The sequence below is a fragment of the Peromyscus eremicus genome, chromosome 10, assembly GCF_949786415.1.
Source record: "Peromyscus eremicus chromosome 10, PerEre_H2_v1, whole genome shotgun sequence".
NCBI classification, from domain to species: Eukaryota; Metazoa; Chordata; class Mammalia; order Rodentia; family Cricetidae; genus Peromyscus; species Peromyscus eremicus.
In genome coordinates this window covers 21,091,732-21,115,750 of record NC_081426.1, presented here as the reverse complement: position 1 = coordinate 21,115,750, position 24,019 = coordinate 21,091,732, and the positions used below count along the sequence as shown (strand labels likewise).

The 24,019-nt window shown below is 46.9% G+C and overlaps 1 protein-coding gene across 1 annotated transcript in view; it reads right to left on the bottom strand.

Annotated features, from left to right (window-relative positions):
• Pkd1l1 (polycystin 1 like 1, transient receptor potential channel interacting) overlaps positions 1–24,019 on the bottom strand; it is a 108,318-nt gene that overhangs the window by 70,504 nt on the left and 13,795 nt on the right. Inside the window, exons 9-19 of the mRNA XM_059275330.1 lie at positions 23,776–24,015; positions 22,219–22,351; positions 18,083–18,289; positions 14,512–14,693; positions 11,397–11,615; positions 9,610–9,770; positions 6,173–6,526; positions 5,269–5,328; positions 3,848–4,024; positions 2,386–2,463; positions 121–263 (exon numbers count right to left, since the gene is read on the bottom strand). Of these exons, the coding sequence (XP_059131313.1) occupies positions 121–263; positions 2,386–2,463; positions 3,848–4,024; positions 5,269–5,328; positions 6,173–6,526; positions 9,610–9,770; positions 11,397–11,615; positions 14,512–14,693; positions 18,083–18,289; positions 22,219–22,351; positions 23,776–24,015 (1,954 nt within the window). The remainder of the gene's footprint in view (positions 1–120; positions 264–2,385; positions 2,464–3,847; positions 4,025–5,268; positions 5,329–6,172; positions 6,527–9,609; positions 9,771–11,396; positions 11,616–14,511; positions 14,694–18,082; positions 18,290–22,218; positions 22,352–23,775; positions 24,016–24,019) is intronic.

Here is a 24,019-nt window from a genome sequence, read left to right as displayed (position 1 = left end):
ACAACTTTTCCACCTTGCAGGGCATGGCCAGCCCTGCAGCCCACCATGCAAAGAATTCTTGTGCTTTCCAAGAGCTGTGGTTGCCTGCATCCCTCAGGACAGACAAGGGTTCTCACATACCGGTTTCCCTGACATGCAGAAGACACTGAAGATGGTTTGTGCCTCCGTACCACTGTGGGGTCGCACCTGACAGGACATGTCCCGTGGGACTTGGTTGACCGTTATGTAGAGCTGAGCTTTGCCTAGTAAGGCATGCTTTGAAGCTAAGAGAAGGACAGGATGAGGGTTTCAGCTGGTATGGAGAACAGTGAAGTATACACACACACACACACACACACACACACACACACACACACACACACATTTCTCGTGTCCTCAGCTTGTGTCCAGAATCTGCTGTAAACATCTGCCTAAGTATTCTCTGGGCAGATACACCCCAACAGGTATAGTTATTACTCCACAGTGATTAAACACCATGGTATGTACTTTCTGCTTTATTATCATTCACAAATTTTTTTTAAAAAGTAATATATTCTTAGGATAAATTACGGGCTGGAGCTTTCTATATCATGTTGTCAAAAATCCTCATCAGGTCCTGTGGGGACAGTTCATGTGGCTCTGTCAGGCCAAACACTGGGCCTGTGCTTCCTATTTAATGGTGGCATGACAACACCAACCACAGAGAATTGATCTTCAACACAAGTGAAATCCAAGAGGATGTGGCGATTAGCTCTGCCTTGCTGAACTGCCCAATCCTTGCAGAAGAAGAAGCAATGAAAGCTAGCAACCCTGGGGGGTGACTAGTATACCGAGTTACAAAAGGGACATAGGGGCAAGAGTATTCCCCCAAAGTAACACAATGAAGGACAGCCACACAGTGCCGTGTGTGATGAAGAGCACAGGAGAGTGAAACTGTTAGGGAGGCTTTGTGTGGGCTAAGTGATGGGCAGCTGAGCGGGACACCTGGAGCCTGAGCTCAACTCTCCCAGGTGGCTGAGGACACTGAACAGGACCCAGGGATCACGGGGAGACTCTCAGATATATAAAGAAGGTACATGGCCTAAGAGAATGGCTTTTAGTTTGTTGATTGGTGGATTTCAAAACTGGGGTGGGGGGGTGCATGGCACATGAGCTACTTAGAAGCAAAGGTATCCAATATAACAGAAGCAAACACTGTCTCTGTGTGGGCAGAAACAGGGATGGAGGCTTTAGTGTCTAGACAGGGCAGGCAGAGGCTCACAGCAGCGGTGAGAATCCAGAGCCAATCTATGAAATATCAGAAAACAAACAGCCTTGTGTTTCTTCCGTGAGGGATGTATATACAAACCCAGGAGGCAAAATTGGAAGTGCATATTAAGTTTTGCTGATCTGTTTTTGCTCTGAGGTAAGGTCTAGCCTTGAACTTGCAATCCTCTTCCCTCAGGCTCCCTACTCCTGTTATTACAGCTGGGCCTCTATTGCCTGGCTCATGGTGGGTCCTAATGAATGCAAAAATGTGGATGAAGAATCTGTTCTGCATATCACTTGAATCTTCTGTGCTTGTTAAATGGGACTGAAAGTCCCCAGAAATGGGGGAATGTTTAGAAGTGACCCAAAAGAATGCTTTCAGATTGAGTCATGGAAACACAGGAAGAACTGTGGGGCACTGAGCAGGGTAAGCCTGTGGATAAGTTCCAGCCCACACTGAGCACTCAGAAAAATGGCAATAACACATGGTTGGGATCAAATATATGCAGTGAAGGTGACCTACTCAGGTACAGAAGTTTGAATGTAATTGGCTCTCATAATCTCATAGAAAGTGACACTTTCAGGAGGTGTGGCTTTGTTGGAGTGGGTACAGCCTTGTGTCATTGTGAGGGTGGGTTTTGAGGTTTCCTATGCTCAGGATATTGCCCAATGTCTCAGTTAACTTCCTGTTGCCTGCAAGATGTAGGGCTCTCAGCTACTCCTCCCTCACCATGTCTGCCTGCATGCTGCCATGCTCCCCGCCATGATGATGATGGACTAAACCTCTGAACTGTAAATGAGCCACTCCAGTTAAATATTTATTTATAAGAGTTGCCATGGTCATGGTGTCTCTTTAACAGCAATAGAAACCCTAAGACATTAGGTATCTAGCAAAAAAAAATCAAACATACAAGAAGGACAGTAACTGATCATTGTTTATCCTGTTCTAAACATGCACCTGATTCCATACGAAAGGAGAACATCACAGCAACTAACGTGAATAACAAATAATGGGAAGGCAGCAGCAGAGGAGAAGGAAGTGGTGAGGCCCAGAGCAAGGGGTTGCAGTAGAGAGTCAGTGCTGTTTCTAGGAAAAAGTATATAATGATCAAACCTTCATGGTTCCCCACACTAGATCCAATTTATACCTTGACATACCTACAGAAGCCTGTAAGACATACATCTCGCCACTGCTCAGTGAGAACGGTGTTATTGTTACAGCTGGTCCCATGATACCTACAGAAGAGGAAGTGTCCACACGGAAGTGGCAGTCAGTGTGATCCCAGGAGTGAGCCCCACCCTTGTTCCAAGGGTGTGAGTAAATAATACCCTGGTTACACGTTGTGGTGGTTTGAATAGGTATGGCCCCCATAGATGCGTGTGTCTGAGTGCTTGGCTCATGGGGAGTGACACTATTATGCCCTTGTTAGAGTAGGTGTGGCCTTGTTGGAGGAAGTGTGTCACTGTAGGGGTCAACTTTGAAGTCTCATATGATCAAGCTACACCCAATGTGGGACATAGTCTCTTTCTGCTAACTGTGGATCAAGATGTAGAACTCTTAGCTCCTTCTCCAGCACCAGGTCTAGCTTCATGCTGCCATGTCTCCCTCCATGATGATAATAGACTAAACCTCTGAAACTGTAAGCTAGTTGTAATTAAATGTTTTCCTTTATAAGAGTTTCTGTGGTCATGGTGTCTCTTCACAGCAACAGAAACTCTAACTAAGACACATGTTTGTTCATACTTGGGAAGGACACTAGTCTGCGGGGTACCAGCCTTCTTTAAGGAACCTAAATTCCTATCTCCAGGCCATCCTCACCCAACAGAAGCAGTATTGAGGTGGACCAGTCACCCACAGCTCAGAAATAAGGTAGATTTCCCTAGTAATAAGAGAATGCTGATAAGATCTCATTTTGTGCATTTACAGTAAGCTCAATGTTTGAGTTTTTATTTTATAAATTTGACTTATCTGTTAAAGTATGATGGACATATTGAGTTTTTGTAGAATTTTCGTTATGAAAAGTTTTTAACTTTTCCCCTTCAAGAGTAAGCTGACCCACCCTGCTTAGTTTTCCTCAAAATTGGGAGAGATTCAAAACCCAAGACAGGTGATTAATTGGAAAGAGCAAGTAGAAAATCCCTGAAAAATAGCATGAAATCCATAGCTTCTCCCAAAGGCTATGGGGGTGATCTACTCTCGTGTAGTACTCAGAAAGGCAGTGCCCCACAAGAGCAGACAAACAAATATGCCTGTGCTGGGGAAGACAGGTTAAAAATTCCTTTTCCACACAGGGCCAGCTTTACTCAATCCATCCATGTAAATGGAACATCTACTCTATGCAAGGTCTTAGAGACAGGCAGAATCCACATGTTGGGGTGCCACCCAGATCTGAAGCTCCCTACTGATCTGCAGCTGGGGACACCTAGGGGACAGATGAAGCTAGCTTCATCCTTAGAGAAGGAGCCATGGGCTTTGGTCCCCAGAAGGACAGACATGAGTAGAGAAGGCTGAGTGGTTCCATTCTTTCATTAAGACAAAAGACTTGGGAGAACTTGAGGGCTGGTTCCCAAACTCTTCTGAAATGGCTGTGAATCCAGGGTACAAAGAGCATGTCCATACCTGAGGAGGTGTAGTTGTGGAAGACAGCTCGGCTGACCAGGGTCTTGGGCCAGTCAACCATGAGAGCTGGCTTTGCTCTGCCTCTGTGAAGGAAAGGACCCAGCAGGTTGTCCCCATCATTGGCACTCTCCTCGGTGCTGGTGCTTGGTCCTGATTCCTGGAAGTTGGCACTGGTGCCTAGGAAGAGAAATCATGCCACAGGAGAGAAAGGGAAAAGTTACAGTCTTGTGAAGAATGAATGCTTCAAGGTTGATGCTAATACTGATTTATGTGGTTGCTAGATACGGTACATCTAAAGCAATGCCTTTAGTAAGTATGCATATTCAAGAGAGGTACTTTAGTGTCTTATAATCACCTCCCATTAGCTCCTTTCTGTATCCTCCCCCCTTTTCCCCTCCCTCACTTTCTTTCCTTCCTCCCTTCTACCTTGCGATCTGGAATTTCATAATGCAAAGTCAGGTAATGATAAATGACAGAGGAAAAACCACAGTAGAGTCATAGAGAAAGTGAGTGTGGGGAACAGAAGGAAGCAGGGGTCAGGGACAGGGCTTCTGTTGGAGCAGTGGGCAGGGATTCAGAGCAAAGGATGAGTTCAGTGAAGATCTGGAGAAAGTTTCCAGGTTGAGTAGAAACCAAGTTTGGTGGGAAGGGCCCTCTGTGGGTGGCTGAAGAAAGAGAATGGGGCCCAGAAGGTGGACAGTGAGGCTGAGACATGCCTGTGGCCACCGACACAAACATTTGTCTTGAAAGTGGCAGGAAGCCATCAGTGGCTGAGAAATCTGACCATCTGGTTTGTGCCTGAGAAAGGCCCCTGGCTGTTGTGTAGAGGTATGATTGCAGGCAGTGTGGCTGCTGTGTGGAGATATGATTGCAGGCAGCATGGCTGCTGTGTGGAGGTATGATTGCAGGCAGCATGGCTGCTGTGTGGAGGTATGATTGCAGGCATTGTGGCTGCTGTGTGGAGGTATGATTTCAGGCAGCAAGCAAAGAGGCAGAAAGCCACTGCATAGTCTGGGGAGGAATGTCATGGGACAGTGATAGACTGACTGAAGACTTCAAAGAAGGCTGCAGAAAGAAGACAGAGTCCTAGAAACCCTGGAGGAATTAGGATGACTCCTGTCAGAGAGAGTCATGCTGTGAACAAGGTAAGATAATGTCTATGTTGTCCATTTGCTGTTGCTGATTCGGTACCTGCCATGCCTAAGCGGGAGCCCTGAAACAGACCTGTGTATATACTATACGTTTTAATTTTTTATGTATGGTTTTTATGGCTTGAATATGAAGTTATCCTCATAGGCCCATGTTAAATGCTCAGTTCCTAGCTGCTGGTGCTGCTATTTTGGAGATTCTGGAAAGCTTAGAAGGTAGAACCTAGATGTGAAGAGCTCACTTCTACATGGGACAATCATGAAAGTGGTCACCTGGCTGTCTTCCTAAGGATGGCACATCTTCTTGGATGTCACTATAATAGGCTTCAAAATCTATACAAGAGGAAAAAATCACGTGTCATTTGAAGACACCATTAGTGAGTGCTGAACGCTGTAGACTAAAGCCCATCCCCCACCCCCAAAATCCTGTAAGGCCGAAGGATTAGAACTTCATGATTGTGCAGAGTTAGAATTTTGCAGATCAGAGCCAAACTATCCAAACCATGTTTTAGTCCCCTTAAAATCCTCATTTATTATTCACTCCCATGTCTGACTGAACATCTTTTTGACTATCAGTAAATCCTTTAAAATGTATCCTCAGCAGAGGACTATTTGCTACCAATCCACAGCTAAAAATGCTGTCAGTCCAATACCTATATGACTTTTCCCTCACTTGACTGTAAAGTCATTAATTGGTGGTTCCCCCTCCCTGCCAATGTATTTGATACAACTTTCTTTTTTGTATAACAATAACAACTAATCACATATCATGTAACCACTTCCCCTGTGGAACACATCATTAAGGGTATAATCTTTGTGTTCCTGGACCACTGTCACTCATATTTGGGTCAAGAGTAAACTATCTCTAAGCTGGGCCACAGTGGTACATGTCAATAATGCCAGTGCTTGAACATTGAAGACGGGAGGATCAGGGATTCAAGCTGTAGCTACATAAGGAATTGAAGGCCCGGGCTACATTAGAGCCTGTCTCAAAATAACAAAAACAAAATACTATTTTATTACCCTGAGGTTGAAACCGGGCTCTGCATTGAGTATGAACACAGTACTCTTAGACTCAGGACAAAAGTGGGAGTGACTGTCCCATTCCATTCACGGCTTCCCAGGTGAGCCTGGTGTCTAGATACAAGTGACAATGTGTAGAGATGGTGGCACTTACCATCAAAGGCAGGGGAGGGGCTGGAAGGGGACCAGCTTCCCTCTGAGGTGCTCATCATAAAAGCTTCCTCCTCCAGGGAACCTGGTCCTGGACTCAGTGAGCCGTAATCCTCCATAGGCTCCCCTGAGCCTACCATGGGACCCCCAGCAGGAATGTGGTGGCCACCTGCCGTGGACTCAGTGGAAATGCTTCCCAGGTTGTAAAGAGCTGACCAGCTCAGGGGCATAGGTGACCACTCTGATGAGTGTAGTGTCTGTGATCCTCTGGGGCTTGACTGCAGGTCTGGCTTAGACAACTTCACAATGGCCCCAAATGCTGAAGCGCCCAGCAGCCCCACAGTGCTGCAGAAGGGAACTTAAACACAGGTGTGACAGGGTTAAAATTCTGCACTGAAAATACAATATATGGTTTGTTTGTTTGTTTGTTTTTTAAAATATGCAGGCTATGGGGCCAGTGCAGGATGGCTCAGCTGGTATGGTAAAGGTGCTTGCTGCAGAAGCTTAATGACCTTAATCTGATAACCAGAAGTTTTGTAGTAGTGGCTAACTTCTACATATGCACTATGACATCCCCATGCAACGCGCGCATGCACACACACACACACACACACACACACACACGTTAAAAATAAAAACACATACAGGTTGGTGGGTAAAGATATTTTCTGTGAGCTTGGGGTGACCGTTGCCCTCACGGGCCTGAGATTGCTGCAGTAACCTCCGTAGTCATGGAAACACAAGAAGCCAAACAGCACAGAGACAGTGAGCACTTGGCTGCCAAAGCTCCCTAGTAGAAGCAGGGAGAGGGCCCCAGGATTCTCACCCGGGATTCCAGCCATTTCTCCCAACTGCAGGTGGTCTGCAGGTGGGCACTAGAGTGCGTAGGGTGGGATTGCAGTGTGGCAACATTCATGAGTCATCACCCATGCTGGGGTGGCCTTTTGGGTGGCATACCTGTTTTTAAGTCACCTACATGCCTGTCACTAGCCCTTCAATGATGCCCCTGACCTGAATAGACTCATTATTGGTGTATCTTGGTGCCCTAGCTGGGGTGAAGGAACACTTGTTTGCATCTTCCCGGGAAACACTACGCTACTTTAAATGAGCCTAACATGGAAACCTGATGCTCAGAGCAAGGCCCTGGCACACGTTCTAGACTGGTGCTGTGAGAGCCAATACATAACCTAAATATGAGCAAGAAGGAAAAAGAACTCCCAATTCCTTCCCTGGAACTTGCTCTCTCCCGTGTCTACATTCAGACTAGAGGGTCACCCTACCAGGTTCTGCGAGCCCACTGTGTGAAAGACTCTGTATTCTGGAAGGAATTTCTTCCAATCATCATTCCCCTCCCTGACATTGAGAATTCAATAAATAATTCTAAAAAGCATCACTAGGAATTATGATAAAGGATCAAAAACAACAAAAATTCACAGACAGAAATAGCTTCCTTAAAAGGCAGCTTTTGTTTTGACCAGGACAGACCTCTCCACCTCTGTCCTCTGTGGTGTCCTTTACAGCAAACTAGTGATTTGTTTCCCTGTGTTCCCTGAACTACTGTAAGCGGGGATGATGGGAACCCTATTCAGAGTTCTCTGCCAACACATTAGCCTCAGGCAGCACTGGCCTTGTTGTAGCTTAACTATTGTCAGAGTCTACCACAGGTCCTCATTTACACTCTGGGCTTTGATTCAGGGAGGTCTAGTTTGTCTTAAAGAATTCAGAAGCCCCTCTCCTGCAATGTGGGACACAATCCCACTGGATGTCCCCATTGTGTGTGTGTGTGTGTGTGTGTGTGTGTTGGGGGGCAGCTGTACTCCACGCTCTGCTTTAAAAGGTTTTCTAAGAGCCTCAGATGGACTAAAGAAAACATGGCAACCAGCCAGTGGGGGCTGAGCAGTGCTGGATGTCCACCACAGACACCCAGCTCTTCTGGGTCACTACCGGTTGAAACTCAGCCTCACTCCTCAGCATCCCGCTACTCTGTGAAACAGTATGAGAAAGGATGGGGATAAGGACAAGTTCACAACATTCTTCAGCCCAGGCGAATGTGAGGCCCGACACCACAGACTCCCAGGTCATTCCGATCAGCCTGTGGATTTCTTCAGACATCCTAACATGGAGGAAACAACACACATCATAGTGAAGCCCCTCCCTTACTTCTGGAATGCCTCACATCACTGCTGGTCCACATCCTGTGCTGTGCTCTTGCTACTGACCAAAGCTATTCTAACAACCAGTTTGATATGTAACGCCTGCCCTAGGGTGTAAGCACCAGAGACCCTCTGGTGTCATTTCAGGAGCACTTACTCTGAGTAACGACAGTTCCTGTTTTCTCCCTGTAGCCATCTTCATTGGGACTTAAATACACTCTGTTCCCGTGCTCAGTGTGCCTCAGCTTCCCATTTAGAGTGACACATTGGGTCACCATCATTCACCTAAGCAATTTGGCAGTATAGACTGAAAGCTAGAACCAGCTCCTGCTGGGCATCTGTCCCTGAGAGGCCGGTCAGGAGGGAGTGTGCAGGGAAGATGGGCTCAGACTCAGTTCATCCAGTCTCACCGCACAGATGGCTTCTTAGATGCCCAAACGATATGGAAATGTCTCCCCACTAGCAACAAGCCATTCTGAGCATCATCAGCTGGTGTCCTCCAATCCAGTCCTCACGCTGTCTGCCTGGGCACTGCATCAGATGACACAGCCTGAGAGCTTGGTTCTCCATCTATCCCGCCTCTGAATGCCCACCCGGTTTTATGGTCCTTTGAATCTAAACAGGACTTCCCATCATCCCCTCTTACAGAAGCTCACACAGTTCAGGGAAACACATTCACAGACCAACTATAAATGACGTTACAGAGGATACAGGCTAAGAGGTTCACAGGGTGAGGTGTGTGAGCAGAGGCCCAAGCTGCCACTCCTTTCTGGAACTCGACCCTCCATCGGTGATCCTTACAGGGCTCTACTGGAAGCTTTGTTACACAGACATGGTGGATTACACATCCCGCCCCAATGTTTGGGATGGGCAAGCCTCACCTCAACGACACTCAGGGGCTGCTAGCCACCTGTCAGCTCATTAGCATATAAAAGCACTATCACACAGAATAGGCCAAAGATTTTAGGAGTTGCATGTCAGGAAAGTGGAGCACAGACCCAATACAAACGTCACAGTTCCAAGGGCCACAGCTCTCTGGACTGTGAGTTTCATCACAGATCCTTTGCGATGGCTTCCTGTGATTCTCAACCAATAAAACAGTCCAAGTGAGTCTGGGCCCAGCCTCCTTAGAGCACATATGTGAGAAACCATTTTAGACCGTCACTAGGTGTCTGGAGGGCTGAAGTGGGATGAAGTCCCAGGCCTGGGTAGGTTAGATGCAATGGTTCATCGACCACAGAACAACCCTGAACTTTTTCATTCCTCAGAAAAAGAGTAACCACGTTACCTTCCACTGTATTCTTTTCTGTTGCATTGACTAGGAAGAGATCCCAGGAATAAGTGAGGTCGGCTACATCTCCACAGTCTTCACACACAGCTCTGAGAGACAGTTCTTCATTCCAGTTTACACGGATGTCTCTAAAATTGACCCATGAGATGTGGACGAATCTGGAACAGGCAATAACTTTGATGTTGTAGGAAAATATCACGTGCACCCTTAGGCTGCATTCATTTGGGATGGCCATGTTTGGACCATCTGTCTTGGCCCTGTATTATGAGAACTGAATGTATCATCAGAGCCTGTGTAGGGGAGCACAGACCATGTGACCAGTTTCCAGACTTCACACAGCATGGTTTGATTCACCAGAGGAGCACATCCACACCTCCCCAAGTTCAGGGAAGCTGTGAGACTTCCTTCACGTCAAATAGTCGTGGGCTTTATTCTCTCTATCACTCAGCCTCAGCTCTGGCCATGCTGTCCAAACGCAGAAGTCAATACCTGAGTTATCTCTTCACCTTTTCACCACATGCTTGATTCCAGCTACAAACCACTTACACCTGGGCCTTTCCAAGACACCTGCCTTTGCCATAGCCATCTGGCTCAGCTTTGCCTCTCACTTGGGCAGGGCTGTTGGGTCATGAGCTGCCCCATGCCCTACAATGCCCACAGGGACCATACCTTACCCAGTCCCACATTTCATACACACGTTTCTAAGTCATTATAGCTACACCCTGGCAATCTCTCCAGGCTCTTTGCTGGCCCAGCGCTGAGTCCCAAAGAGCATTTCATGAACTCTGGCCCTTTGGGACAACATCAGGTGGTGTGAGAGACTATGTTGGACCTCGTCATGTGGATTCCTTTCCTATAGGATGTGAGGACTCTTTAAAAGGCTGAGTACAGAGGAGACTTTCTAAGTGGTATGCAGGATTCACGGCACATCCCAAGCCATGGCTTCACTATGTAATGCCAAGTGGAGGAGGCAAGAAGGACCAGCCCCCCCCCCCCCCCCCGTGTGTGTGTGTGTGTGTGTGTGTGTGTGTGTGTGTGTGTGTACATGTATGCAGTAGCTGTTGTCCATAGTTTCAGTTACTTGCAGTCAACCAACATCTGAAACATTAAATGGAAAAATCCCAGAAATAAACTATTCACAAGTGTTCAGGTGTGCTAGTCTCAGGAATGTATAAATCGTGTGCCATCCCCAACGTTGGTTCCCCCGGAATTCAGCCCCTGTTCAGTCCCATATAACCTAGACCTTGAAGGGGGTACCCAGAGGCTTCTGTGTTCTTGCATATCCTGGCTGCTTAACTCAAGTCCTGGTACTTGTTTTTGGTCTCTGGGGCTGTACACATGAGTACTTTGGTAGCCTTGGTGATGAAGACCTTATGGGTTCTTAGCGTCTCTTTGTAATCCCTCATGCTCCAAGATGTCACAACTGGACCTACACTTGCATCCCTTCAATCCTGCAATCCCCAGAAGACTCCCAAGTCTGGAAATCAGATTGCCTTGCCACCCTCTAACATCATCCTCAAGCATTGGTCTTCCATCTTGGGGATGGGTGCTGCAACAGGACAGACTCACTGGCAACATCATCTAGAGTCACTGATGTGCCACTGTTAGCCCAAGGGACAGCAGAGCTATCCAAGACACTACCCCCTCCCTGGCCACCACCTTTTTCCTTAGTGGTGTGGTCCCCACATGGCCTAACTTTACACTGGTCTCCATGGACACAGACTCCTTTCAAGCTGCCGCCACCAGCCAGAGTGCTCAGCTACATATGACCAGGGCAAGGGTACCTGAAGTCTGGGTCAGGATGGGTGGACAGGAATATCACAGCCTGAGAAGAGTTCTGTCCATTGCTGGAGACTGTAAGTGTCACAAGAAACTGGTCACAGCACTCACTGAGCCATTTTGCTAGGAAGGAAATGGCAGGAGCCTGAGTATCCACTTGGTATGGAGTAGAGTCCTCAAAGCAGGACCTTGGCGAGCTGGCTGCAGTGCAGGTCCAGTGATACCTGTTGAAGAAGCCATTGGAGGGGCGTGGTCAGCATCACTGTGTGTTAAAGGCACGTGTGGCTGGGAAGAAATGATACCCCTTACTCCTTGACATCAGTGACAGGAGCTGGGCCTGTCTCTCCCACTCCCTGGCACAAAGACCACCGTACTCCACCTAGAGTTCTGCTTCCGGCTGCCTTGTGTCTTGCACCCCGGCCCTGGAGCCACTCTGTCCACTCCTTACCCTCCCTGTGCATGGTGACTCCCCCTGCTCATAAGTAACACAGCCCTGCAGTTCCTAGAAGGACTCCCTCACGCTGACTCTGCCAGCGCTGCATCTTGTCTTTGAGACAACGCCACATGGAAAGACAGGAAGGTCACACTATCCCACATTTAGGAAGGAAACACCTTGGTAGAGGCCTTGGGGAGCTGCCCTGTTTCACTCAGAGCTGGTGAAAAGTGGGGCCAGCAGGAACCTCAAGCTGGTTCTCTTCCCATCTCACCACCTCTCTGTAACATGATAACTGTTTGAGCCACAAGACGAAGATGGTTGCACCATCACGGTGCAGTGGAGATGGCATCACCCCAGCTTTGAGCAGATCTTAATCCACAGAGGGAGACACGTTTAAACAGGCATGTGGCAGGCAGGAAACAGTATGGAAATGCACTGGCAAGCTGGGCCAGCCTCACCATGGCAACCTGCTTCCGTAAGTGTCTCTTAAACCCGAACTGCTGTTGAGCCTTAAAAGTCCATTTCCAGCCGGGCGGTGGTGGCGCACGAGCCGGGCGGTGGTGGCGCACGCCTTTAATCCCAGCACTCGGGAGGCAGAGCCAGGTGGCTCTCTGTGAGTTCGAGGCCAGCCTGGGCTACCAAGTGAGTTCCAGGAAAGGCGCAAAGCTACACAGAGAAACCCTGTCTCGAAAAACCAAAAAAAAAAAAAAGTCCATTTCCGTGTTTAGCCTGCAGGTACTGCATTCTGAGGCGGTACTGCAGCAGCCTCTTAACCTCCGCTGGGAAGAGGCATTCCTGGGGCACACCAGAACTCCGTGTCCAGTGCAGTTCTCAAGCTGCACAGAGAAACTGTCCCATGATTCCCCCCAAAAGATTCCTTACTGCCCAGAAGCACATTCAGCAGGAGGCACTGAGCTCTCGTTTTTCAGGCACTATGATGAGTCCTAATAGTTGACGGTGCAAAGATGATGGAGACACAGCCTTGGTCTGTCTGGCTTGGGGGTGAAGAACTGGTAGCTGAGAGCTGTGTCTACAGCGTGTACACAGCTGGAGTGGGGGAGGGCACCTCTTGCCTCCAATGCACTAAGGAAGCACTAAATCCCACACTTGGGTGTGGCAACCACACAGGATCACAGCAGGGGTTACAACAACATAGGGACCTCTCTGCTGTCTATCAGGCACGGGGATATATCCAGTGAGGGTCCTGCTGCTCTGAACTTAAACTCAGTGAAGCAGGGCCATGAACAGCAGCCACGTGAGTGGGGAGTAAGTGTGAAGACAGGATTCGCGGCAGACAGGACTGTGGCTTCCCCTCTGAGTCAAAGGGGGGTGATGAAGGTCAGAGCAGGGAAGTAAGGGCATCTAACCTTTTCTAGAAAACTCCATCCTGTCTTGGAGGGTTGGCTGCAGTTGAGGATGGATGTAAGCTGAGGCTCTGGTGGCTCCACCCAGGCAATGCAGGGGAAGTGTGTGTGTGTGTGGGGGGGGGGGAAATGGGGGGGACGGGGACGCTGGTTCCTATGGGAGACCTAATGAGATTTCCTGACTGAGGAGACACAAAGTGTGAGAGAAAAAGACACTAAAGACTCTGAGGAAAGTTTTGGTCTGAGTGACTGGAAGAAATGTTTCCTTGGGGTCCCAGCACTAAGAGAGGGAAGTGGACATGAATCCCCATCTCAAACAAGAAGCTATCTCCAACGGACAAATGCTCAAAAGGGAATATTCAGTTTCCTCCCATGGAGTCTCTCTGTGAATAAAACCACACTTAGGGGCAGCAGTAGATGGGCAACACAAAATGAATTCAATGGTATTTTGGGAGGTTGGATGTTTTTTTTTTTTTAAAAACCTAACTGAGCTTTTGCTTGTATGTTATGGTTTCTGATTTTGTGTTTTCATGGGTTTTATTTGTGTGTGTGTGTTAGCGTGTAGATATGTTTCTTGTGCTTTTTCTTTCTTTTTCTTTTTTTTTTTGTTCTGGTTTATTTACCTATTTGAGAGACAGGGGCAGGGGCATGGATTTGGATGTGTGGGGAGGGGGAAGGATTTGGGATAATACGAGGGAGGGGAAACCATGATCAGAATATATTGTATAAAAATTACTTTTAACTTAAAAAAAAAAAGAATTGTTTCCTGGACGGAGGTGGGGAAGGACAGTGGGAAGAGGTGGAGTTTGTGGTTGGGTGATTTGAGGCACAGGAAAGGGGCACACAGATGGTGGCCATGCACAGCACAGGGCAGATTGGTGGAGGACGTGAGTCTGAGGCTATGGGAGGATTGCTTGAGTGGAGGGTGAATGCCAGAAGGAAGAGGACCACCTCAGAAGACTGGGAAAAGCCTGCTGCTTGGGCTGTCTGGGCCAGAGCCAGGGACCACAGAGCGGAGCCACACTACTCTACAGTCAGCCCTCTGCCTCCCCCACACAAGGGCATCTGACTAAGGAGGCCCAGTGAAAGGGGAGCATTTACAACGTGCATTCCAATGTCGCATTCTAAGCATCACCTTAAACAAGATACTCACACTTTCCTATATTGGCTAATGACTAAAGCATTTCAACTAAAGAAAGCTGCTACACATAAATGTCTCAAACTATGTTGGCAGAATTCCCAGACTAACTCTCCTAATATTCCTGAGCCAGAGTTTGAAGAAGTGGGAGCCTGAGAACCTCCACAGCTCTGTGTTCTTACCGGAGAGCGGCCCCTGGGCTGTCAGGGTCATAGGACTGGGACCCTCTGAGGATGATGGAGGGTGTGGTGGACCTGGGGATGAAGATGTGCGTGCCTTCAGAGATCACGCTGACAGGAGCCCTGGCTCGGACCTCCACGCCAACACAGTAGTTGCTATATACCATGCTTCCCTTGATCTGAACCTGAGAGACCAAAGACAAGAGGGTATCACACGAGAGCAAAGCAGATGCTTTCTGGACCTATACATGCGACACTGGCCCTCAGCTCTAACCACAGTAGGTCACCTACAGTGTTCATCTGAGGATATGGCTGGAGGGAAGAATGTGGATTTTTTTAACATCTAAGTCTGCCTAAGTGTACAGTTACCTAGGTGTGTGTTGGTCAGTATTTCTGTCAACTTGACACAAGCTAGAGTCGTTGGAGAAGAGGAAATCTCAATTGAGAAAATTGAGATTTTCCCACAGGCAAGCCTGTGAAGCATTTTCTTGAGTGGTGATTGATGTGGAAGGGCCCAGGCCACTGTGGGCGGTACCATCCCTAGACAGGTGGTCCTGGGGTGTATAAGAGAGCAAACTGAATGAACCAGGAAAAGTGAACAGTATTTCTCCATGGTCTCTCCTTCAGTTTCTGCCCCAGGTTTCTGCTTTGAGTTCCTGCCTTGACTTCCCTCAATGGTCTGTGATTCAGGATACGTGAGCCAAATAAACCCTTTCCTCCCCAACTTGTTTTTGGTTTTGGTGTTTATCATGGCACTAGAAAGCAAAGTAAGACAAAGTGTGTAAACTTTGTGATAACTCAAATACCCATGATCCCTGTGTATACATGGCTGACAGTTTTCAAACCTCTACTGCAACAGTAAATTTCTCCATGGTCTTGGCATTGTTGGCTCCCTTTACCTTTCTCCATCTGTTAGGAAGGAAAGGGGTTAGCAGTGAAGCCAAGAGGTTCCCCTTCTGTGCATTTCAGGAGACAGCCAAGGAGGTGGGGGTAAAACACAATGGTCTCTGAGAAATATAATTTAAATGCAAGAAGAATATTTTTAAGCTTAGAATTACTAAAACATGTTGCAAGGAAGGTAGGTATTCAAAGTATTCTTTAAAAATCTTGATGTTCTTTGGAAAAAATATACATCCAAATATTGCTATGCCTTTCTCTGGGTTTCAGCCTCCACTCTGGATTGTCTTTCCACGGTCACTTGAGCTGCCTGCTGGCCACGCCCCTGAGAAGGACTAGAAATGATGGATAGATAACACGGCCATGAGGATTAGTCTTCATCATCACCTGAACTGGATTTAGAGTCATCACAGAAACACTCTGGAGTGTGTTCCTGCGGGTGTTTCCAGAATGGGTGAACTGGGGAGAGAAGACCACCCTGAGTGCAGGCAGGGCATAGATTGTGATCCAGGAAGAGTGCCAAGGAGAGAGCAAAGTGAGCATTACACTGCCTCTGCTTCCCCAGTGAGAATACAATGTGACCAGACACCTCACACTCATGTCATATACCTCCCCACTGTAATCAACTGTACCCTTGCATCAAGAGCCCAAATCAACCCTGCCTTAAGTTGCCTTTGTCCAGCATCTTGCCACAATGAGAAAAGTAACCAATGTGCAGCTGAAGCATCCTCATACACCCGAGCCTGTTCTTGCTACAAACTGCAGGGGCAAGCAAGTTCTGAGCAGCTGTCATGTCTGTGAAGGCCAGTAGCTCAATGTGGAGCTGCTGTGGAAGGGGCAACGGTGTCAGGGGCAGGAACCTGAGGTCTGACACCCGAATATCACAAACCGATGAGAGCAGGCAGAAAAATGCTTCATCAGAGGGTCGCCAAATCCGAGACACAAACAGGGCACCTACTAGAGAGTCGGATATAGCTAATGAGCAGATGTGCCAACAGACGGTGAGTAGGGGATGGGTACTGGCCCCAGCCATGACCCCTCACCCTTCTAGCAGCTATATGAGAGCCTGGGCATTTTACCCATCTCCTTGGCTATAATCCCAGACCCACAGTCTCCTGACATGTACAGAAGGGGACCTCTTGGCTTCAACCTCTTTCCTTCTGACCTGCTAGTAATAAAGAGTCCAAAATAATGGTGATGTCTTCCAAAAGTGCCATCAGTACTTAACCATCTGCAAAGCCAAGTTCACACCAGTATGGGGCTTGTCTGAGAAGGCGAGCTGTCTTAGGTAAGCACCACCTAGTAACATTCTCCACCTTCCCATGTTTCTACCAGGGCACCAACACATGAGGGCTGAAAAAGGCCAGTTCCCACAGTAACCTAGGAGCTTTTTCTCGACTATGACAAGATCAAGGTGACCTAAAGGCATCACTCTAGGAATCTGCTCTCATGAAAATAAAATCTGCTACCTCTCAGTCAATATTTCCAAAGAGAACCATACATCCTGCTTAGAAGCATGATTTTCCTGCCACCTACAACTAACACAGTGCCTCTCAGAGCATAAACCATGGCCCTGTGTCACCCAGCCAGTTGTCAGCATCTGGTTCTTAACGAGATCATCAAGGAACAGTAAGAAAATGAGCCCCTGTTCACAACGCCAACAGGCCCTGTAGACTTGTTTCTTTGAGGGATACAAAGGTAAGTTTGGGTGTTTGGGCACTTTCTGATGAGCTTCCTGAGACCTGGGCTAGGACCAATCCTCAATAGGACTAGGTACCCCACATAGTGAAAACACGCCCCCCCCCCCCACACACACACACATTGCAGAGATTTGGGTCCCAAAGAGCACTTCCTCATCCTGGTCTTCCCACTTCACTACAATCTGACCCCAGAGCCTTCTTCCTGGTTCTAGTCACCGCACAAGGCCAACCTGTGGCCACTCTGTCCTGTTTCTAGATCTGTGAACACTGTTCACGGCCCTCCTTCATGAAGCCACTTAAAGCGATGACTTCCCTTTTCTACCCCATGTGATTCTATATCATTTTCCAGCCCCAAATTTAGAACTGGCTGAGGCTCACGCTAGGTACTTCTCTCATGGCCCTGCCCTCTAGTGGACATCTTCCGTTCTTAACCCCTAAATGGGCAGCATCAATATCCTTCCATCCCTCCATCAGCACAGGGTTTATTCAAAGTAGGTGCACAGGTAAGGTGTCTTTAAAAAGGTAGATTTTCATTGATTACTTGGCCAACATTAGAACTTATACTCTCTGGGGAAATAAACAGGTGTGTGTGTGTGTGTGTGTGTGTGTGTGTGTGTGTGTGTGTGTGTTGTAGGCACCAGCCTAGACAGTGATTCATCTGTCTTTGCCTCCCCTCACAAATACTGGGGTTACAGGTGCACACTGCACACTGCCATGGCTGCCAGTTTTACCTAGGTGTCAGGTATTTGAACTCAGTTCCTCTTGCTTGCCTAGTACAGCTAGTGTTCTTCCCCACTGAACCACTTTTCTAGCTGGAATAAAAGATCTCTCTTAAAATCTTACCCACACTTTTAAAACACAAACAAACAAATCAAACCAAACCAAGACAAAAGGAAAATACCTCTCTTTCACTCTCCGGGGCTTGTGGAAAGGGTCGGTTGGCTTGACAGGACTTGAGGAACTGTGAGTGAACCCACCTTGGCCACAGCGGTGTAGTTCCCACACTCCAGGGTGTAGCTTGGGAGCATGATGGTCTGTCTGTGGGTGTTGACAGCAGCAGGGAGGGTGACCACAGTTGCCTCAGCACCCACAACGCTCCAGGTGTAGGAAAGCCCTTGGGAAATGTTACAGAGGACTGCAGCTTCAAATGTCACTGCAAGTCTCAGGGGCTGAGACCTCCATATCTGCGAATTGACACGAGAGGTCATGTCAGCGAATGGTCACCAACCCTGAGGGTACAGCAAGCTGTTGGGAAGTATCACTTGTGAGTCCCCAACCATTTGTCTGTGAAATTACAGGGGGAGACCTGGAACTGGGTTTTAGATAGCATTAGTGCACTTATTTTACAGACAAAGGAGACACTAAAAATAGAAAAACAAGAAAAACAAGTATTTATACTTACATCCTCATAACAGGAAAAAACAACCTTTCAAGCATAAAACTGATGGGAAAATGTCAAAGGAAAAGGTTACTAGATTTGCTTACATTGGAATTTCATTTAAGTGTATATCTGTTATTCGTTTGTATATTTATTACGGTACTCAGAGCTGTGCTTTTCTTCCCAAGATCTTTATGCCCCTTTCCCCATCCCCTGGGACTAGCTATAATCTGCCCCTCAACATCATGACACAACTTTGGGATTTGTCCCTGAATGTGGAAAAGCCTTCCAGGTGAGCCAACCTTAGGAGGGAGATTGTCCAGCCAGGGACCCCTCATGTTCTGGGGCTGATGCTAGGTGCAAGGGCTCCCCCTGGAGGTAGTTCCATTTAATTGGAAAGAGAAAAATCTCTGGAGAAGTGGCATTTTTAAGAATTCAGCAACTATAATGTTGGTGTCCCTCCCCATATTCCCTCTTTTATTCATCTATCACATTTTCCTCCCCCATTTAATCCTCCTGTTTCAGTTCCCCTTCGTCTCCTCATAGAACCGCACTCCAGGGCAAGTCCCATGCTCAGTAGTTGGCTAACGCAAAACGATCTCCAAGTTTTTGTGTTTTTTGTTTTGTTTTAATATTTTTTATTGATTTTCTTTTTCGTTTATGTGTTTTGATTTTTGTTGTTTTCTAGTTCTTTTGAGAGAGAGAAAATGAAGTTTGGTGTATAGGGAGATGGAGAGGATCTGGAAGAAGTGGGGGTGGGGGGTGGGGGGGCGGAGATGAATATGACCAAAATAAAATATATGGAAAAGTTTTAATAAAATGTATTTAAAGGTAAAAGGAGGCATTGGCTGCCCTCCTCCCACTACTGACTGGGACATTTAATCTTAATATTATAGTTTATTACTTAAAATGTAGTTTATTACAAAGAAAACACAAATGATATAAAGACCAGAATGTTTAAAACACAGGAAAAGAAAGACTATATTAGTCTTATAACTGGTAAATTTATCTTTTGAGTTTTCTACACCATTTAATTCATTCTTTAGTTCTTTTCATTGTTTCTACTCTAAACCTGATTTCATTATAGGACTTGCAACAAAGCAAGTAGGCAACAGCAAATTGTAATACTCTCACTTTTTAGAACTTATAATTAAAATGATGAAATACATTAAGACTATACAACTTTCATTGGAGTAGGAGGTGGCTCTGCATGCTGACAAACTTGGATGCACAGTAGCACCTGGGAGACACAAATTTCCCCAGGGAGGCATTCTGTCCCTCAGCTCTGTGACATGGAAATACTAAGGACATGAAGAAGAGCGTGTGCACCAGAGTGTTGCATGCTAAAGATGTATGCACAGAGGGCCACATGCTATTTGTAGTAATAGAAAGTTAGGAACAATCAAGGTTCAGTAATGAGGACGCTAAGAAATGGTGTAGAATTTGTACATATGATCCAGTATATGCCACCATTAAAAATCAGTAGTCAAGATGATGTAATAAGACACCGTGGTCGTGCTATAACACAGTGATTCAAAATTTGTGATAAACACACATATTCAAAACTCTGACTCTCTCTCTCTCTCTCTCTCTCTCTCTCTCTATATATATATATATATATATATATATATATATATATATATATATAACAAAACAATAGCAGGGAGCTGGAGAAATGGCTCAGGGGTTAAGAGTATTTTCTGTTCTTGCAGGGGAACTAAGTTTTCTTCCCAGTATTAATGCTGGGCAATGCAATCCTCCTATAACTCCAGCTCCAGGGTATCTGATGCCCTCTGCTGGCCTGTGCAAGTACCTGCACTCATGTGCACATAGCCATACAATCACATAATTTTAAAATAATAAAGATAATGTTTCTAAGCAATAGAAAAACATTTAAAATAAATACATCTATCTCCTGCTGTTTGGATTTTGTACAATTCCATTTTTCTTTATACTTTTAGAAAACATAAGAAATATAAAAAACTAAAAATAGAGTCATCAATATTGTTTTCCTTTCTTATAGAAAAACTCAAATGAAAATGTTTTACAGATTAAAAAACTAAGCTCGGGCTAGAGAGATGGCTCAGAGGTTAAGAACACTGGCTGTTCTTCCAGAGGTCCTGAGTTCAATTCCCAGCACCCATATGGTGGCTCACAACCATCTGTAATAAGATCTGGCTCCCTCTTCTGGCCTGCAGGAATACATGCAAACAGAACACTTTTCCATAATAAATAAATAAATCTTAAAAAAAATAAATAAAAACTAAGCTCATTTATTTGTACAATATTTATTTCTATGTATCAGTTGAAAATAAGTATAAATTAAAACAAACAAACAATAGATCCATGTGTGGGAGTGTGAGCCCGTAATTCCAACATACAAGAAGCTGAGGTAGGAAAACAGAGTGTTGGGATAGCCTGGGTAACACAACGAATTCAAGGACAGCCTGGGCTAAAGAGTGATACCCAATCTCAAAATAAAATAAAGATAAATGAAATAAGACAACAGTAAAAAAAAATATTCCTTAAAAGAAAACAAAATCAAACAAATGTTGGGGACCAATTCCGGACAGCGGTGTCCTTTATCAAGCCTTACAAAGGCAGGAAGTTCCTGGCCTAACCTCGGGCTGTACAACTTCCTGGAGTACCTGCTAATCAGCCAGCTGCAGGGGCCTGGGACCAAAGTGACCTCACCCTCTCTTAGGAATTTTCCATTCTTCTCTCCGTGCTTCCCCTGTTCCCCCTCCCTGCCTGAAGCCCTGTTTATAAGCCTCAACACCCAGTCAATAAACGGAGACCTTGACGCAACTCAGAATGTCTCTGTCTTCCTTTACGCGCCTGGTCTCCTTTCTCTCTCGCCCCCATTGATCTTTCAGGAGGTGCCTCCTCGGGTCTCATCAAATAACCTGGCCCGCGGGACCGGGCAAACAAAGGACAGTATCAGCTTTGCCACAGAGCAAGAATTCCAGCCAGAGCCTTGTGAGCTGTGGTCTTTCCCTAGAACCCCTCATTTTGGTCCATCCCTCACACAGACAGCACAGAACAGCCTGGCATCATGGAATGCTGGCCTCCAGAGCTACAGAGGTCTTGCCTCCAGGGACATGGACACCTGAAGGCCACAGCCTACCCAGGGCAACCCCATACTCTCTTTGAAGTCCACTGCACTCTGAGGCTGCTGGGACCTGAGAAGCACGGGAATGGCAGCTGATCCATCAGAGAAAGTATTTTGGCAAATGCTCAGCAGCGAATTTTGATTCCCAAGTGTCAGGCTGAACACCTTTGACCTGAAAGTAAAACCGCTTGAAATCAAAGCCCTCAAAGGAGTTGAAGAAATAAAAGGCAGCCTGATTATTTTTCCTACTCTGTAGTTAGTACTCAGCATATAATTGGTCATTTCTTTTCATTTTGGTGTCAATTTCCCTTTTGACTGAAAATGCCATCACTCTGTATATAATCAAAAAAGAAAGAAAAGAAAAAAGCTACTCAAAGCAAGCTGCGCTGAACGTCAGTCATATAGGTAAATAAAAGACGTATTCACCCAGTATAAGCCAGGCCTCCCTCCCAAGCCAGGCTTTCCCTGCTCAGGGACCCGCTTCAGAGCCCTCACAGGGACTCCATTGTGCTGAGTACAGCAGGACAAGCTCAACAAAGCCCCCTTCAGTCCCCAGCGAGCTCAGCAGTGTGGAAGCAGCCTACAGCGAGGCCAGTGGGATGATTCCTCAAGAACAGCCCTACCTGCACCTTCTGAGGCCCCAGGTTCTTCACCGGAGGTGGTTGGCAAGGCTCGTGTACAATGAAAAGTGGCTTTCTTAGGATGGCGGAGCTGATGTTATTGAAGGCAAGGACTTCAACTGTAAACTCTCCCTCCCTGGAAGGGTGGAAGAGCGGAGACATGGAGAGATCAAGATTGTGGTACACTGGTCCTCATTCCCTCTTTATAAACATCTGTGACCTGTGGTTATTCTATCTCATGGCAAGTGAACCCAAAGAGCAGGGGCAGAAGAGGCCTGGGTCATGAAGGTGATCTCCATGGAGACTGTTCTCTGCCTGCTTGGTGGAGCTGCCTATCCTGTGTGGATAAAGCCCCGTGCCAGTCAACTGGTAGTTACATGCTCCCAACAGCATCACACTCAGGTGAGGGCCTACTGCTCCCAGTAGCCACGATCCAGTTTGCTGCTGATCACAGGGCCACTCAAAGGTTGGGCCTCAAATTTTTCCTAGTCATGGACATTCCTGACTGGAACTCTGGGCCTTTGGGCACATCTTCTGATTCTAGCTGTCAGATTTCCTGAACCATCTTTAGGGTGTGGGGCACTAAAAGGGAACAGAATGGGTTTCAAACCTGCACCTTCATCCAGCCCCTGGGCAGAATGGAAGGTCCTGACTACGGAGAAAAGAAGCATAGGAGAGGATTGTGGGAATTAGGCAGTTCATGATGAACAATGATGGCCAGTATATGGAAGATGATAAAAATGGCTATGTGGTTGGTTTATGTATTTATAAACTAAAGCTTTCAGAGAATGTATACCTACTTACACAAAGAAATGTTTCCTGTAAAACAACATGACCTGACGGTGGCTTTCTGCATCTAATATTTACATCCTCTCTTGATCGCATCAGGCACAATGTAAGATCTGTGGCATCTAAGTTCGTGTAAACACACTTATGACATTTACACACTAAGAGAACCAACAAATAATGCCTTCTCAGAGTACCTCTGGCGATTAAGTGACACACAACTATCCCCATAATGCCTTGTTCCGGGTAAGCAGTGGGTTGAATTATTCATACTCTACCTTCAGACGGAGACCCATTACAGTGTGTCCTCGGAGCCCTTACAGTTTCCTCTACCCCCTGTCTACCTCCTCTCTCTTTCCCAATCATACCCACCTGCTACTTCAGGCCTCTCCTGCTGATGCCCTTGTCTTGGGTCTCTGTTGGTTCCCCCTCCCCACTTTTCCTCTAGGAATTTCCTGCTGGAAGTTCCCCTTCCGGTCACACGCAAATGTCTGAGTATAGTTCTGTAGTCTACAAAGCCACTTGTGTGGGTCGTGCCCTCTGCAGCCCATACCTTCTTTGCTGACAGAACTCCCGGGAACGAAGGCCTCTATTTGCCTCCTTTCCTTGGGACTGCAAGCTCCCCCAGAGCCCTAGCCAGGCCTGGCAGGTTTCCATTCAACGTTTGTCATCTGCATCACTGCAAGATTGGCTATGGGGTTTTAAGCATCGGTCCTTCGGACGGCAGCCCCATGAGCCCCTGCAGTCAGCTGTCGCCTGTCCTTCATGGCTCACCTGCTGTAGACATGGCTGGAGGAGCTGCTGCCAAGCTCAGTGGTCCCATCTCCAAAGTTCCACAAGTAGGCTACGTCAGTGCCAAAGTTGAGTCTGCACTCAAAGGACACATTGGCATTTACCAGGGCTGAGGCAGTGGACATGAGCCGATTGGCCGTGATTCTCTTCTGTACCCTGATGAGGTGGGACTCAGAGACCACACTGCCGATCCTGCTGGTGGCCTTGACCATCACATGGTACCTGA